We start from the raw sequence: 14924 nt of genomic DNA, 5'->3' as shown, positions 1-14924 counted from the left end.
GTAGCTGGGACTACAGGCACCCATCACAATGCCCGGATACTTTTGTTGTTGTTGTTGCTGTTGCTGAGGCTGTCATTGTCCTTTGGCAGACCCAGGCTGGGTTTGAACCTACCGGCTCTGGTGTATGTGGCTGACACCCTAGCCACTGAGCTACTGGCGCTGAGCCAAAGTGCTTCTTTATGTTGAACAAAATTTGTCTCCTTTATTACTATCTCTGTTGATCCTGGGACTTCCCAGGTCAACCAACAAATGTCAAACTAAGTCTAATTCCTTTTCCATGATGGTGATGATAAGGTCTTTAAATAACTGAAGGCTGCTGTTATGTTCCTTGCACATAAGTGTTTTGCAGGCGACCATTTCCCGCCACTGGTCTGTGTCAAGGCTCAGCTCTTGAGGCACCCTGCTGCTGCTGCGAAGTCAATGTCACTAGTAATAAAATCACGTGCCTTCCTTTTTGCTAGGAATTAAGCTCTGAACTCTACAATTTGTCTCATCATCTTCTTGCTTTTATCTAAGGTAAATAATGAATAGAAGCGTTGCCTTAGGATGTGCAGAGATCAGAAAGATCGTGCTGATTATTGGCTGAATTAGAAGTTGAAATAAAACTGAAAACCTGGATATTTTTACTAACAATCTTGTGAAACTACTGGTTCAAGCTTATTTTTATGTCCTCAATTTTCCTGGCTAAAGTTTGGAATATTTGGCTGGGTAAACCACTATCAATATTTTAAATTTAGCAATATGTTGACCTTAAAAGTAGGATAATTGACTATATTTTTATTAATGTCTTCTATAAGATACTCACAAAATTCCATCCTTATGTCATGTATACAATCTGCAGAGAACAAGAGGCCTGCTTCTCAGTACTTGATCAAACCTGGAGCAAGCCAGAAAAGATAAATGTTTTATTGCCAAGGTTAATTTTGGATATTCATATTAACAATGTTTTTTAGAATAATATTAAAAAAGTAAATAGACATACTTTTTATGAAAATGTAAATTTTGTCCAAGCAATTTAATTTAATGGATTATAATAAAATTACATATATCAAAATTTTTAAGAGAATTGTAATTTTATAAATCCTCCCTCCCTCCCTTCCTTCCTTCCCTCCCTCTCTCCTCTCTCTTTTTCTCCCTTCCCTTCCCCTTTCTTTCTCTCTTTCTTTCTTTCCTTTCTTTTCACTCTCTCTTTCTTTCTCTCTCTCTTTCCTTTCTTTTCTTCTTTCTCCTCCTTCCTTGCTTTTCTTGTACTCTTGCTCTGTTACCTGGGCTACAGTGCAGTGGCATCATCATAGCTCATTCACTCATTGCAACCTCAAACTCCTGGGCTCAAGCAATCCTTGTGCCTTAGCCTCCCTAATGGCTGGGGCTACAGGCATGTGCCAACATACTTGATTAATTTTTCTATTTTTTATAAAGATGGGGGCTTGCTTTTTCTCAGGCTGGTCTCAAACTCCTGGCCTCAAGCAATGCTCCTGCTTCAGCCTCCCAGAGTGCTAGAATTATAGGTGTGAGGCTGTGCCCAGACAAGAATTATAATATTAAATATTCTTTCTACAACTATACTTATATTTGCCAGAATTCATGCTATGATTTTTGGTTGGAAGATATAGTTATTGGTCTTGCAATGAAAAACAGGTTGGTTGCTGAATTTAAGTTGTAGCATTTTATCCATTTATTTATTTATTCAGGCATTAACAAGTGTTTATTTACTGTTTATTATATTCCTGGTAGCATGCTAGGATCTGAGGTACAATGGTGAACACACAAAACAAACAAAATTCCTCTCCTCTTGGAACTTACGCTTTATAAAAGCGATCAAGACTGCCCCTTGTGTCTGTACAGTCACGTGCATGGACGAGGGATTTCTTGAGCTATATGTTTTGCAGCATGCCCCCTAGTATGCTATGGGCTCAAAAAAGGATATTTATTCCAGTTAAAAATAAATAAGTCTCTGTAGCAGAGGTGGAATGATAAATTTTCTTTGGCATAAATTAGATATTTTGGGTTTTGCAAGAGAGTAGGCAGAAAGACATGAGACGTGAATTCACTTTGTTCACAGGCCAGGAAGTTCTTGGCACCAAGAAAAGAAATGTAATTCCAACTCACGATACCAACCGGGAACTAGACCTCATAAGTCTCAACTCCAACCTGATCATTATTTGATTTCATAATGTCCAAGACCTTGTTGGTATTCTTTGTGCTGCAGTGAAACTTTGGTTACCTATGGAATATAGAGTCAGAGGAAGGATGGATAAATCAACTCCACAGATAATTTGGTATTTCACTGCATCCATTTCTCTTGCCCCCTCTCCAATGCTCACCTATTAGTAGCTGAAATGGCAAATTTAAATTTGTCTCTTTTATCTTTCTCTTTCACCTCAAAGTGACAGTACAGGTGAGCAGTCGGACAGAAGAGGAGGAACAAAGAGCCTGGGCGCTTCATTCTGTATGAACTGATAAGGGAGCCAGATCCTCCTCCATAATCCCAACCACTTGCTGGGAATTTAAGCCACTTGCCCAGGGAAGAACAATTTTTTAAAATTCATTATTTAGTTATTTATTTATTTTTGAGACAGAGTCTCACTATGTCACCCTTGGTAGAGTGCTGTGGCGTCACAACTCACAGCAACCTCAAACTCTTGGGCTTAAGTGATTCTTTTGCCTCAGCCTCCCAAGTAATTGGGACTACAGGTCCTGCCACAATGCCTGACTATTTTTTTTTTTTTTTAATAGTTGTCGTCGTTGTTTTACCAGGCCTGGGCTTGAACCTGCCAGCCCTGGTGCAGGTGGCTAGTGCAGAACAGTTTTTTTTTTTTTTCCTCAGTAGGGAAGAACAGCTTTGAAATTGTAAGTGCAGGGGTTCTCTTAGGCATTTATATTTTTAAGCTTCATCTGTAGGGTAGATAAAGAGAGTTTGCTGCCTTACTTCTTTCTTAGTTTCTACTTGCCACTGGTCATTTGTCAACAACTCTGAAAAAAATAAGGACAGCCTACTTTAATTGTTCCTGCTAACAGATAATCTGTAGGTAAGAAATTCACTAATTTTGCAAAGTGCTACATGCTACTTTCTCACTGAAGGAAAATTAATGATCCCTCTGAAATATCCAAGCTATTTGAGCAGCGTCTTCCCTAAGTGAAGAGTATAGTGGGAACACTGTGGTAACTGAGTGAGCCCTTAATGTGAATATGTCATCCTGGAAACTCTTTAGGAGTAATGTTGGAAGAAGAGAAGCAAAGGGACTGTCAGGTTTTTCTTGCAAAGAACAAAGGAACCAAGAATTAACAGATTTATATAAGAACCACGAATTCTTAGCGTCTGACAGCAGTGAATGAACTGATGCCTCAGACTTTCCTCACATACCTGCTAGCATTTCTGTCTCCAGGAGGAAGAGGAGAGGGAAGCTCTGGCTGCAAGAATCTCTTCATTTACACAGTCTTTAAAGCTGTGCCATGGATGGAGAGTATTATTTATGGCTCCAAAAGCTGGCTTTCTTTAGTACTCTGAACAAAATAAAATGTGTTTTTCATGTCAGTGATTATTAAGAGCTTACCAATCTCTCCTGAATAGGATCCATAGTTCCCCAGGGTTCACTGGGAGGAACTTACATTCTGTATCTGTATTTCTGTGTGTGCGTTTAATTCTACCAGTTTGTATTTTCCCCAGTGGTTTGCCTAGTGAGACACCGAAGCAGGATAAGTATCTAACAGAGGCTGCAAAAACTTTTGTCTGTGTGGGGATAGCCTTCCTCTAAGGAACTGATCTACCTGGAAGGAGGAGGGAGGTTGATGGAAGAGGAGAGAGAGAAAGAAAATACATGCGTGTATCTAAACATATGTGTTGTGTGTGTGCACATGTGTAAGTATGATCTCTCCAAAATAGACTTATTTCATCCTTTGTTTGTAATCTATGTGTAACATTTATCACATACCTACCATGTGTACCCTGGGTTAACTGCTGAGTACGCATAGATAGACTCCAACAAGGTGAAGACTTCATGAAGATTATGTATTTATTTTGGGTTCAAATATACAGATATGAAGCAAATTTTTATTATATAATTTGAACCTAGACTTCCTTCATTCTTAGTGCTTAAACTGTAATCTTTTAACTTAGATTAAAAGATTCTTTGTTCAGACATAGTTTACTTAATTTTGTTATATTCAACATAAGATAATCTTCTTTTTTAAGTCTAGGCTGGGCATGGTGGCTCAGGTCTGTAATGCTAGCATTCTGGGAGGCCGAGGCAGATGCATCACTTGAACTCAAGAGTTCAAGACCAGTTTGAGCAAGAGTTAGACCCTGTCTCTACTAAAAATAGAAAAAGTAGCCTGGTGCTGTGGCAGGCCCATGTACGCCAAGCTACTCATGAGGCTGAGGCAAGAGGATCACTTGAACCTAGGAGGTTGAGGTTGCTGTGAGCTATCATTCCATTGCACTCTAGCCTGGGGCAACACAATGAGACAGACCCAAAAAGAAAAAAGAAAGAGCAAAATTTAAGTATAGCTTGAACACATCTGTTTGAAAAAGTTTGGTCTTCTGTAAAAGTGGATTGGCAATGCTGTTGACTGATATGATGCAGTATTAATTCTCTAAGACATATTAGGGGACAGAGGACAAAGAAGTTGAGGCAGAAAACCTGAGGAGAGATTAATTCAATCACAGCGAGAGCTCAACTAGAGAACACAACTGAGTTTAGAGATGAGGCTGTGTAAGTGTAGAGTGGATTCTTAAAAATGTAGTTCCTGAAGAGACAACTCACACTATGGGAGAAAATATTTGCAAACTACCCATCTGACAAGGGATTAATAAGTAGAATATATAAGGAGCTCCAACAACTCAATCAGCAAAAAAGGATCCAATTAAAATATAGGCAAAGGGGCTTGGCACTTGTAGCACAGTGGTTATGGCACCAGCCATATATACCAAGGCTGGCAGACTCAAGTCCTGCCTGGGCCAGCTAAACAACAATGACAACTGCAACAGAAAATAGCTGGGCCTTGTGATGGGCACCTATAGTCCTAGCTCTTGGGAGGCTGAGGCAAGAGAATCACTTCAGCCTGAGTTTGAGGTTGCTGTGAGCTGTGACGCCACAGAACTCTATCCAGGGCAACAGCTTGAGGCTCTGTCTCTAAAAAAAAAAAAAAAAAAAAAGGCCAACAGGTATATGACAAAATGCTCAACATAATTAGTTATCAGAGAAATGCAAATCAAAATGGCTTTTATCAAAAAGACAACAATGAATGCTGGTGAGAATGTGGAGAAAGGGGAATCCTTGTACACTGTTGGTTGGAATGGGAATTAGTGTAACCACTGTGGAGAAAAGTATGGAGGTTCCTCAAAAAACCCAAACTAGAACTACCATATGACCCAGCAATCCCATTGCTGGGTATATATCCAAAGGAGGAGAATACAGTATATTAGAAAGATATCTGTGGCTGAGTGTGGTGGCTCATGCCTGTAATCTTAGCACTCAGGGAGGCTGAGGCTTGTGGATTACTTGAGGTCAGGAGTTTGAGAGTAGCCTGAGTCAGAGCAAGACCTTCTCTCTAAAAATACCTGGGTGTTGTGGTGGGTGTCTGTAGTCCCAGGTACTCAGGGGCTAAGGGAAGAGAATTGAGCCTAAGAGTTTGAGGTTGCTGTGAGCTATGATGCTATGGCATTCTACCAAGGGCAACAAAGTGAGACTCTGTCTCAAATAAAAAAAGAAACATCTGTACTCCCATGTTTTTTGCAGCACAATTCACAATAGCCAAGATACGAAATCAACCTAAGTGTCCATCAGTGAGTGAATGGATAAAGCAATTGTGGTGCATATACACAATGGAATACTGTATAGCGACAAAAGAATGAAATCCTGTTATGTGCTACAACATGGAGGGCAATGGAGAACAGTATGTTAAGTGAAATAAGCCAAGCATGGAAAGACAAATGTTGGCTGGGCACGGTAGCTCATGCCTGTAATCCTAGCACTCTGGGAAGCCATGGCAACAGACTAAGATTCTCTCTCAAAAAACAAAAACAAAAGAAAAGACAAAGCTTACACGTTGTCACTCATGTAGTTAAATTGAGGGAGTTAAATTGAGGCCAGGTGTGATGGGTCATGCACGTGGTCCTAGCATTCTGAGAGGCCAAGGAAAGAGGATTGCTTGAACTTAGGAATTCAGAACAGCCTGAGTAAGAGCAAGACCTGGTCTATACAATAAATAAAAAAGTTGTCCAGGTGCAATGGCACCTGTTTGTAGTCCCAGCTATTTGGGAGGTAGAGATAGGAGGATTGCTTGAACCCAGGAGTTTGAGGTAGCTGTGAGCTAGGATGAGGCACCAGCACATTACTTAGATGACAGAGTGTCTCAAAAGCCTGTGTAAAATAAAATAAAATATAAAATAATTAAAAACAATTGCTCTCTTAGGGACAGAGAGAGTGATGGTTACCAGAAGGGTAAGGGGGACAAAAAGATAAAGGGATACTTAATGGGTGCAAAAATAAAGGTAGATAGAATGAACAACATTTGATAGCACAACAAAGTGACTATACACTCAGTTAGAATATACTTTAAAATAAAAGAGTGGAATTGGAATGTTCCTAACACAAAGAAATAATCTGTAGTAAATAGCTGAGGTGATGGGTACCCTACTTACCCTGATTTGATCAATTCACATTGTATGCTTATATCAAAACATCACATGTATACTATAAATATATACAACTATTATGTACTCATAATAATTAAAAATTTAAAAAGTTAAAAATAAAGTAGTCCCTGGCCCAGGAATAGTGGCTCACACCTATAATCCTAGCACTCTGGAAGGCTGAGGCAGGAGGATTGCTTGAGCTCAGGAATTCCAGAGCAGTCTGAGCAAGAGTCAGACCCCATTTCTACTAAAAATGGGAAAATTAGCCAGATGTGGTGGTGGGCATAGTCCTGGGAGGCTGAGGCAGGAAGATCACTTGAGCCTAGAGTCTGAGCTTGATGTGAGCTAGGTTAATGTCATGACAGTCTAGGCAACAGAGTGAGACTCTGTCTCAAAGAAAAAAGAAAGACATACACATTCTCTGGACTTTTCCAGACCTAATAAGTCAGAAACTCTTAACATGGGGTGTGGGAATCTGTTTTAACAAACTTCCCAGGTGTTTCTAACATACATTGAAGCTTGAGAACCTCTACGGAAGATGTAGAACATTAGAGAATGGGTTAAGGGTGGGTGTGTTTGAAACAGCTTCTAAGTGTGGGAAGGATTTCAGTAGGATCAGGAATTAGTTGAGCATGACTGGGAGAGAGGGTTAAGAATGATATTTGAAGGGATAAATGGCACCTGGAATTGAGTTTCTGGTGCTGTGTGTTAGACTAAGAATTAGTATATAGAAAAGCAGGTTTAGATTTACACATCGGGAGGTCTGGGATAGGTAGGGAGAAGTGGGGAAGGTTATTCAGGACATCATATGAAAGGAAAAGATCTGGGTTAAAAAGGGAGCACTGGGTGGGAGTTGAGTTGGATTTAAAGTGAAAATGGTGGGTTAGTAGAAAACTATGATACAGAAAATCTGGGTCTCAGGTCAAGTGTTTTCTCTCATGAGCTATAAGAGTTTAGTGAGCTCCAGTTTCTTGAAATATTAAATACATATTCACCTTCCTTGTGTACCTGATATAAGGATAAAGTGAGATAATGAATATTAAAACATTTGTAAGTGTCTATATAGTTTTAATAATGCTTAAATGTAGTTCATGAGCCTCAGGTAGATTTCTAGCTTTCCACTATTACTTAATATTGTCATGGAAACATTATAGAATTAGAGTTTTCATTTTGGGTCTAAGACAGCGGTTCTCACCTGTGGGTTGCCACCCCTTTGGGGGTTGAACAACCCTTCACAGGGGTCGCCTAAGAGCATCCTGCATATCAGATATTTACATTACAATATATAACAGTAGCAAAATTACAGTTATGAAGTAGCAATGAAAATAATTTTATGGTTGGGGGTCACCACAACATGAGAAACTGTATTGAAGGGTCATGGCATTAGGAAGGTTGAGAACCTGTGGTCTAAGAGGACTTTCTTTCTTTCTTTTTTTTGGGTCTCAGGTCAAGTGTTTTCTTGTGAGACTCTGTCTCACTATGTTGCCCTCGGTAGAGTGCTGTGGCATCACCATTCACAGAAAACTCCAACTCTTGGGCTTAAGAGATTCTCTTGCCTCAGTCTCCTGAGTAGCTGGGACTACAGGCGCCTACCACAATACCTGGCTATTTTTTGGTTGCAGTTGTCATTGATGGTTAGTAGGCCTGGGCTGGGTTTGAACCTGCCAGCCCAGGTGTATGTAGCTGGCGCTGTAACCACTGGGCTATGGGAGCCACCCTAAGAGGATTTTCTATTCCCGTGGGACAACAGAGCTCCCTGGATGTTTTCTTCTCCATAAATATATTTCCTCAGGGACAGGTTATAGATACAAATTCTTTTAAAAGAAAAAAACTTTTTTTTTAATTTGACAACTAGGAATAAGAGTTTTTATTTATTTATTTATTTATTTGAGGCAGAGTCTCAAGCTGTCACCTTGGGTAGAGTGCTGTGGAGTCATAGCACACAGCAACTTCCAAATTGGGCTCAAGTGATCCTCTTGCCTCAGTTTTTCTATTTTTAGTAGAGACAAGGGTCTCACTTTTGCTCAGCCTGGTCTTTAACTCGTGAGCTCAAGTGATCCACCTGCCTCAGCCTCCCAGAGTGTTAGAATTATAGGCACAAGCCACTGCGTCTGGCTTAAAACAGGAATTTTTAAATGCCCATGCCTCTCTAATCTATTATAAAGAACAAAAGTTAGGGGAATGGCCCTTTGATAATGTATTTACATGAAACCCTCCAAAGGCTTCCCATTTCATGAAGAATTAACTATAAAATATTAATAAAAGAAATTGAAGAAGACACAAATAAATGGACAGATATTACATGAGGATTAAAAGAATTCATATTGCTAAAATACTCATACTACCCAAAGTGATTACAGATTTAATTTAATTTTCATTAAAAAATTCTCCAAAGTAGAAAAACAGTACTAAAATTTACATGAAACCATAGGAAGCCCTGAACAGCAAAAAGAACAAAGCTAAAGCATCATATGACGTGATTTTAAACTCTACTACAAAGCAACAGTAATTTAAAAAAAGCATGGTACTATCATAAAAATAGACTAGTTGACCAGCAGAACAGAAAAGAGAGCCCAGAAATAAACCCATGCATGTAAGGTCAATTAATTTTTTACAATGATGCTAAGATTATACATTGGGAAAAGGACAATCTTTTTGACCAATGGTGTTGAGAAAACTGGATTTTCATATGCAGAAGAATGAAACAAGGCCCTATCATATTCCATACAAAAATTGACTCACAATGGATTAAAGATTTAGACATAAGATCTAAAACTATAAAAGTGGTAGGAAAAAACAGGGGAAAAACTACATGACATTTGTTGGGAGAATAAGTTTTAGATATGATCCCAAAGCTCAGGCAACAAAAGGAAAAGTAGACAAATGGAATTACATCAAACTTAAAAACTTCTGGGGTGGTGCCTGTGGCTCAAGGAGTAGGGCACCGGCCCCATATACTGGAGGTGGCAAGTTCAAACTCAGCCCCAGCCAAAAAGAAACAATTGGCAGAGTGAAACCACAACCTATGAACTGGGAGAAAATATTTAAAAGCCATACAACTTATAAGGTGTTAATCTCCAAAATATAAGAAACTCAACAATTTATTGCCGCTCAATTCACAATTGCCAAAATGTGATATCAACCCAAGAATGGATTACCATGGAATATAATTCAGCCATAAAAAAGATGGAGACTTTACATCTTATTTATTTATTTATTCAAGACTTTACATCTTTTGTATTTACTTGGATGGAGTTGAAGAACCTTCTTCTTAGTAAAGTATCACAAGAATGGAAAAGCAAGTAACCAATGTACTCAATACTAATATGAAACCAATAGATAAACAACCACACACCCACATTAGAGAAAAACATAGTTAATTTCAAATGGGGGGTAGAAGGGAGGAGGGAGAGGGGAAAAGGGAGGGAGATTGGTAAGCGCCCACCTAAAGTTCACAATGTAAGGGTATACAACACATCCCCTTGGTAAAGGGCTCACCTACAACTTGAACTTTACCTAAGAAACGCAAACAATGTAATCTAATCATTTGTAGCCCAATACTGATCTGAAATTAAAAGAAAAACAAAACTAGGCAAGGTTGCCGTGGCTCATGCCTGTAATCCTAACACTCTGGGAAACCAAGGTGGGAGGGTCACTTGAGCCTAGGAGTTTAAGGTGGCAGTGAGCTATGACGATGCCACTGTGCTCTAGACTAGCCTGGGCAACAGAATAAGATCTTGTTAAAAAAAAAAATAAAGACATACAAATGGCCAAGAGATATATAAAAAATGTTCGATAGCACTAAATCATCAAGGAAATACAAATTAAAACCACAATGAGATATAACTTTGCACTTGTCTGAATGGCTATGATCAAAAAGACAAAATATAGTAAGTGTTGGTGAGTATGTGAAGAAAAGGCAACCCTTTGGTGAGAATGTGAGTTAGTACAGTCATCATGGAAAACTGTATAGAAGTTCCTTAGAAAACTTAAAAGACAAATATTGCATATTTTCACATATATGTGGAAACTCAAATAAGCAGGAGAGTAGCGTGGTGGTTACCAAAGGCTGGGGGTCAGGGATGAGGAGATAGATGATGGTCACAGCGTTACACAAGCCTAAGACAGGAGGCGTAAGTGTGTTTTTTCCTGAGAGATATATTGCACAATGTAGTGAATATAGTAAATAATAATGTTATTGCACATTTCAAAATAGCTAAGAGGATAAAATTTAAAGGTTATCACCACCAAAAATAAGTATTTGAAGTGATGGGTATGTTATTTAGCTTGATGTAATTATTCCACATTATATTCATAAATCATACCATCACTTTGTACCCTATAAATATATGAAACTATAATCTGTCAAGTTATAATTTAAAAAATGATTTTTATTAAGGTTTACAAGTTCCCACACAATTTGGAACCCTATCCACTTTCTGACTTCATCTCCAACACTCTTCCTCTGCCTCTCTCTTCTCCAGCTACATCGATGCCCTTGCTATTACTTGGACACAACCCTGCCTCAGCATCTTGTGGAGATCTTGCTTCCTTCAATTCATTTGGGTATCTATACGTTCCTCTGCTCAGCTGTCTACAAGGCACATTTCCTCATCTTTTTGAAGCTTTTGCTTAAATATTGCCTTCTCAGTGTAGTCTTCCCTGGTCACCTTATTTAACACATCAGCTCTTTCTCCTCCCTTTCCTGTCCTCTTTGCCCTTTCTGCATAGCACTTATGACTCTGATATGCTCTAGATTTTACTTATGTTTTAATTGTCTGTCTCTCCCCTGTAAATTCTGTGTGTTGGTTTTGACCATTTTGGTCATAGCATATCTCTAATGCCTAGAAGAGTGCTAAGAAGATGGTGGGTACTCAATATTTATTGAATAAAAGAACTGCTACTATTTTATGTGATGTTAAAACAGACATATAGGTGATGCCTGTGGCTCAGTGGGTAGGGTGCCGGCCCCATATACCAAGGGTGGCGGGTTCAAACCTGGCCCCGGGCAAACTGCAACAAAAAAATAGCTGGACCGTTGTGATGGGCACCTGTAGTCCCAGCTACTTGGGAGGCGGAGGCAAGAGAATCGTCTAAGCCCAGGAGTTGGAAGTTGCTGTGAGCTGTGACGCCATAGCACTCTACCGAGGGTGATAAAGTGAGACTTTGTCTATAAAAACATACACACACACACAAACCCCACACACATATAGATTTATTATATAAACATGAAACCTTTAGTCTGTACCAAGTCTGGAAAACTTTAAACCGTCCAGAGCCAAGAGGGCAAGAAAATGGTTCAGTTATTAAATCTTTTAGTTCTGCATGTATCAAGCATTTAGATTTCCTTCTCTATTTCCTTTATAAATTATTGAACTGTGTTAAGAAATGCCATACATATACCAACAGTAATTCACCTCTGATAACTGCTCTTTTACCTTCTATTCCATCCCCAGGCAATACTCACAACTATACACTATGCAATAGCACAGATAAAATGCCCTCATATCTTACCTACTGGAGTCACCCTTGTTAAAAATGTGGTTGTTACACATGGAATACATAATATGAATCAATAGTGGTTAGTTCTGCCACGTTAGTTGAGGAATAAAATGAGGCCCCTCTTCTTCAAAGTATGTTGGAGACGTAGCAGCAGAAAATCAAGTCTTGATTAGTCTTTCATGTTGGGACAATGGTTTTCTTGGTCTCACCTCAATTACTCAGTGCTCACTCTATCCTCAGGACTTTCTTCAATGCAGCCTTCATGTCCTTGTTTCGTAAGCTGTAAATTAGGGGGTTCAAGAAGGGAGTCACCACGGAAAAGAACAAAGTCATAATCTTCTGAAATGTAGCTGGGTTATCAGCGGTGGGGCTCACATACATTGCCAAGAGGGGCCCAAAGAATAAACACACCACTGTCAGGTGAGATCCGCAGGTGGAAAAGGCCTTCTGACGGCCAGCTGCTGATGGGACTTTGAACACAGCGATCAACAAAAGAATATAGGAACCGAAGATGTACAGACCAGTGAAGATGATAATAAGGGAGCTCACAATATAGAAGATGTTCTCAGCGATAGGAGCTGGGGCACAAGACAGAGCCACCAGTGGGTCCATGTCACATACAAAGTGATCGATGATGTTGGGCCCACAAAAAGGCAGTTGAGAGAGTTGCACGGTGGAGACAGCGTAACTCAGAAACCCAAGCACCCAGCAAAGAGTCATCAAGATATAGCAGAGTTGTGGGGTCATGATGGTTGGGTAGTGCAATGGGCGGCAGATAGCAAGGTACCTATCATATGCCATGATGCAGAGCATATATGTTTCAATTGTACCAAGGGAAGTAAAAAAATAGAACTGGAGGAAACAGCCAACAAAAGAGATGGTTTTTGTCTCTGAGAGAAAATTGACTAGCATATTAGGCACAGTGGAGGTAGTGTACCAGATTTCAAGAAAAGCGAAGTTCTCTAGGAGAATATACATTGGGGTATGGAGCCGTTTGTCCAACCTCACAGCACAGACAATGGTCCCATTTGCCACCACGGTAAATACATAGAGTCCAAAGAACAATGAGAAGAGGAAGCTTTGCAGCTCCTGACAACCAGGAAAGCCAAGGAGGACAAACTCGGTCACAGTGCTAGTCTCTGTGCTGTTCATGAATCCCAGGGCTGCAGAGAAGACAGAAAACATTTACACAAGTTGTTTTGTTTCCCGAGGAACTTGTAGGAAACATATGCAAGCTATATATGTTGGCTCTTTGGCAATTAATTTGCAGTAACCCATCCATTGACTCCTTGCTTTTAGTTAAAAGCCACCAATCAACAATCCTGGTGATCCCAAATTTTATCAAAATATGTCTATAGTGATACAATCTTTACATTATTTGGGTATTCTTTATCACTGGGTTAGATTTTGTTTTTATCAGTGGATTAGATTTAAAGAAAATTCTCTCTTCCCTTTGAAAATCTGAAAGTTTAGAAACATTACACTCTTTGAAAGGGAACAAAATGTTTACCGGTTTGTATTTCTTTTTCTTTTTCTTTGTCTTTTTTTTTGCAGTTTTTTTTTGGCAGGGGCATATGGGACTGGCGCCCTACTCCTCCTTTGAGCCACAGGTGCCGCCCTGTACTTCTTTTTTCTGTCCATAGTCAATTATTTCTAACAGAACAGCCTTTTAATATAAGTTAATTTTTTAACCAAAAATTAGGAGTAAAATAATTAATTTTTCTACTGGCATTTCTTTCCAAGTGGAAAGTACTTGATGTACTTCTCAGATACTCTAGTATGTATCCCTGAAAATTAAAAATAAAAAAATAAAGTTAAACAGACAAATAATCAAGCAAACATAGCTCTAAATGTTGATAAAGGCCAATTCTTGCTGATCACAGATAATATTTCTTTTCTTTCATTTTAGTAATATATAAAATCTATATATGAAGAATATTCAGGAAGCCTTCTCCAAAGACAAGAATGTTTATTAACATTAAGTTGTTCAGTACATTTCAAATAATCTAAAATGCTTATATTTTGATATTTAACTTTATTAATGCTGCAGTGTTTAAAATTTACTTTACCAAAAAAGAATTTTTATAATTAAGAACATTAAAAAAATAGGCAAAGACAAAGAAAAAATAAAAATAATCCCACCTCCCAGAAAAAACAAGTTTTAGCACTTAGAATTACATTCTTCTTTTCCTTAAAAATTAAAATGGAATTTTTTAGAACACATTATTTTTTTAACTTAATATATTTTAGTTTTTTTCCATGTCAAAAGTATAGCTTTATATCATCAACACAATGGCTCTGTTGTCTTCTATTGTATAGATTTAATCCACTCCCTAGTGATAGATTTAGATTGTTATCAGTTTTATATTATAATCACCACTGTAATTAACATTCTTGAACACATATTTTAGTACATTTGACCCATAAAATGAACTTACAATGACTTGCAAAGTTTAATAATTAGACTAGTCAATGTAGAGTGTCATGGTTCTTTGATAATGTGGATTTTAGATATCCTTTTGATACCTATCATATACTGACATCAGCAAGGCAAAACTCTATTACATATAAGATAAATTCCCTGCTTCATGTTTTCATAGCATGTTATACATTTTTCTATTAGAGCACATGCCATAAGGACCAATCATATGTTTGCATTGCCCTCTAGATTAAAAAATGTTATAATTCATAAATGATGTTCATCTTTCTTTTCTCAGATGATTCAGTTTCTCAGGCACGGTAGACACTGGAAATAATTAATGGTTGAATGAATTTCAGATTTTCC

The 14924-nt window shown here is 38.5% G+C and overlaps 1 protein-coding gene across 1 annotated transcript; it reads right to left on the bottom strand.

Annotated features, from left to right (window-relative positions):
- Positions 1-12349: 12349 nt before the first annotated feature.
- LOC100953490 (olfactory receptor 11H4-like) lies at positions 12350-13291 on the bottom strand. The gene is given in 1 exon segment (XM_003797344.3): positions 12350-13291. A coding segment is annotated over 1 exon segment (942 nt).
- Positions 13292-14924: the final 1633 nt, after the last annotated feature.

The sequence above is a fragment of the Otolemur garnettii genome, unplaced genomic scaffold (assembly GCF_000181295.1).
Source record: "Otolemur garnettii isolate 467f Iridium unplaced genomic scaffold, OtoGar3 scaffold00114, whole genome shotgun sequence".
Taxonomy (NCBI): domain Eukaryota; kingdom Metazoa; phylum Chordata; class Mammalia; order Primates; family Galagidae; genus Otolemur; species Otolemur garnettii.
This window is presented reverse-complemented; position numbering and strand designations above follow the sequence as displayed.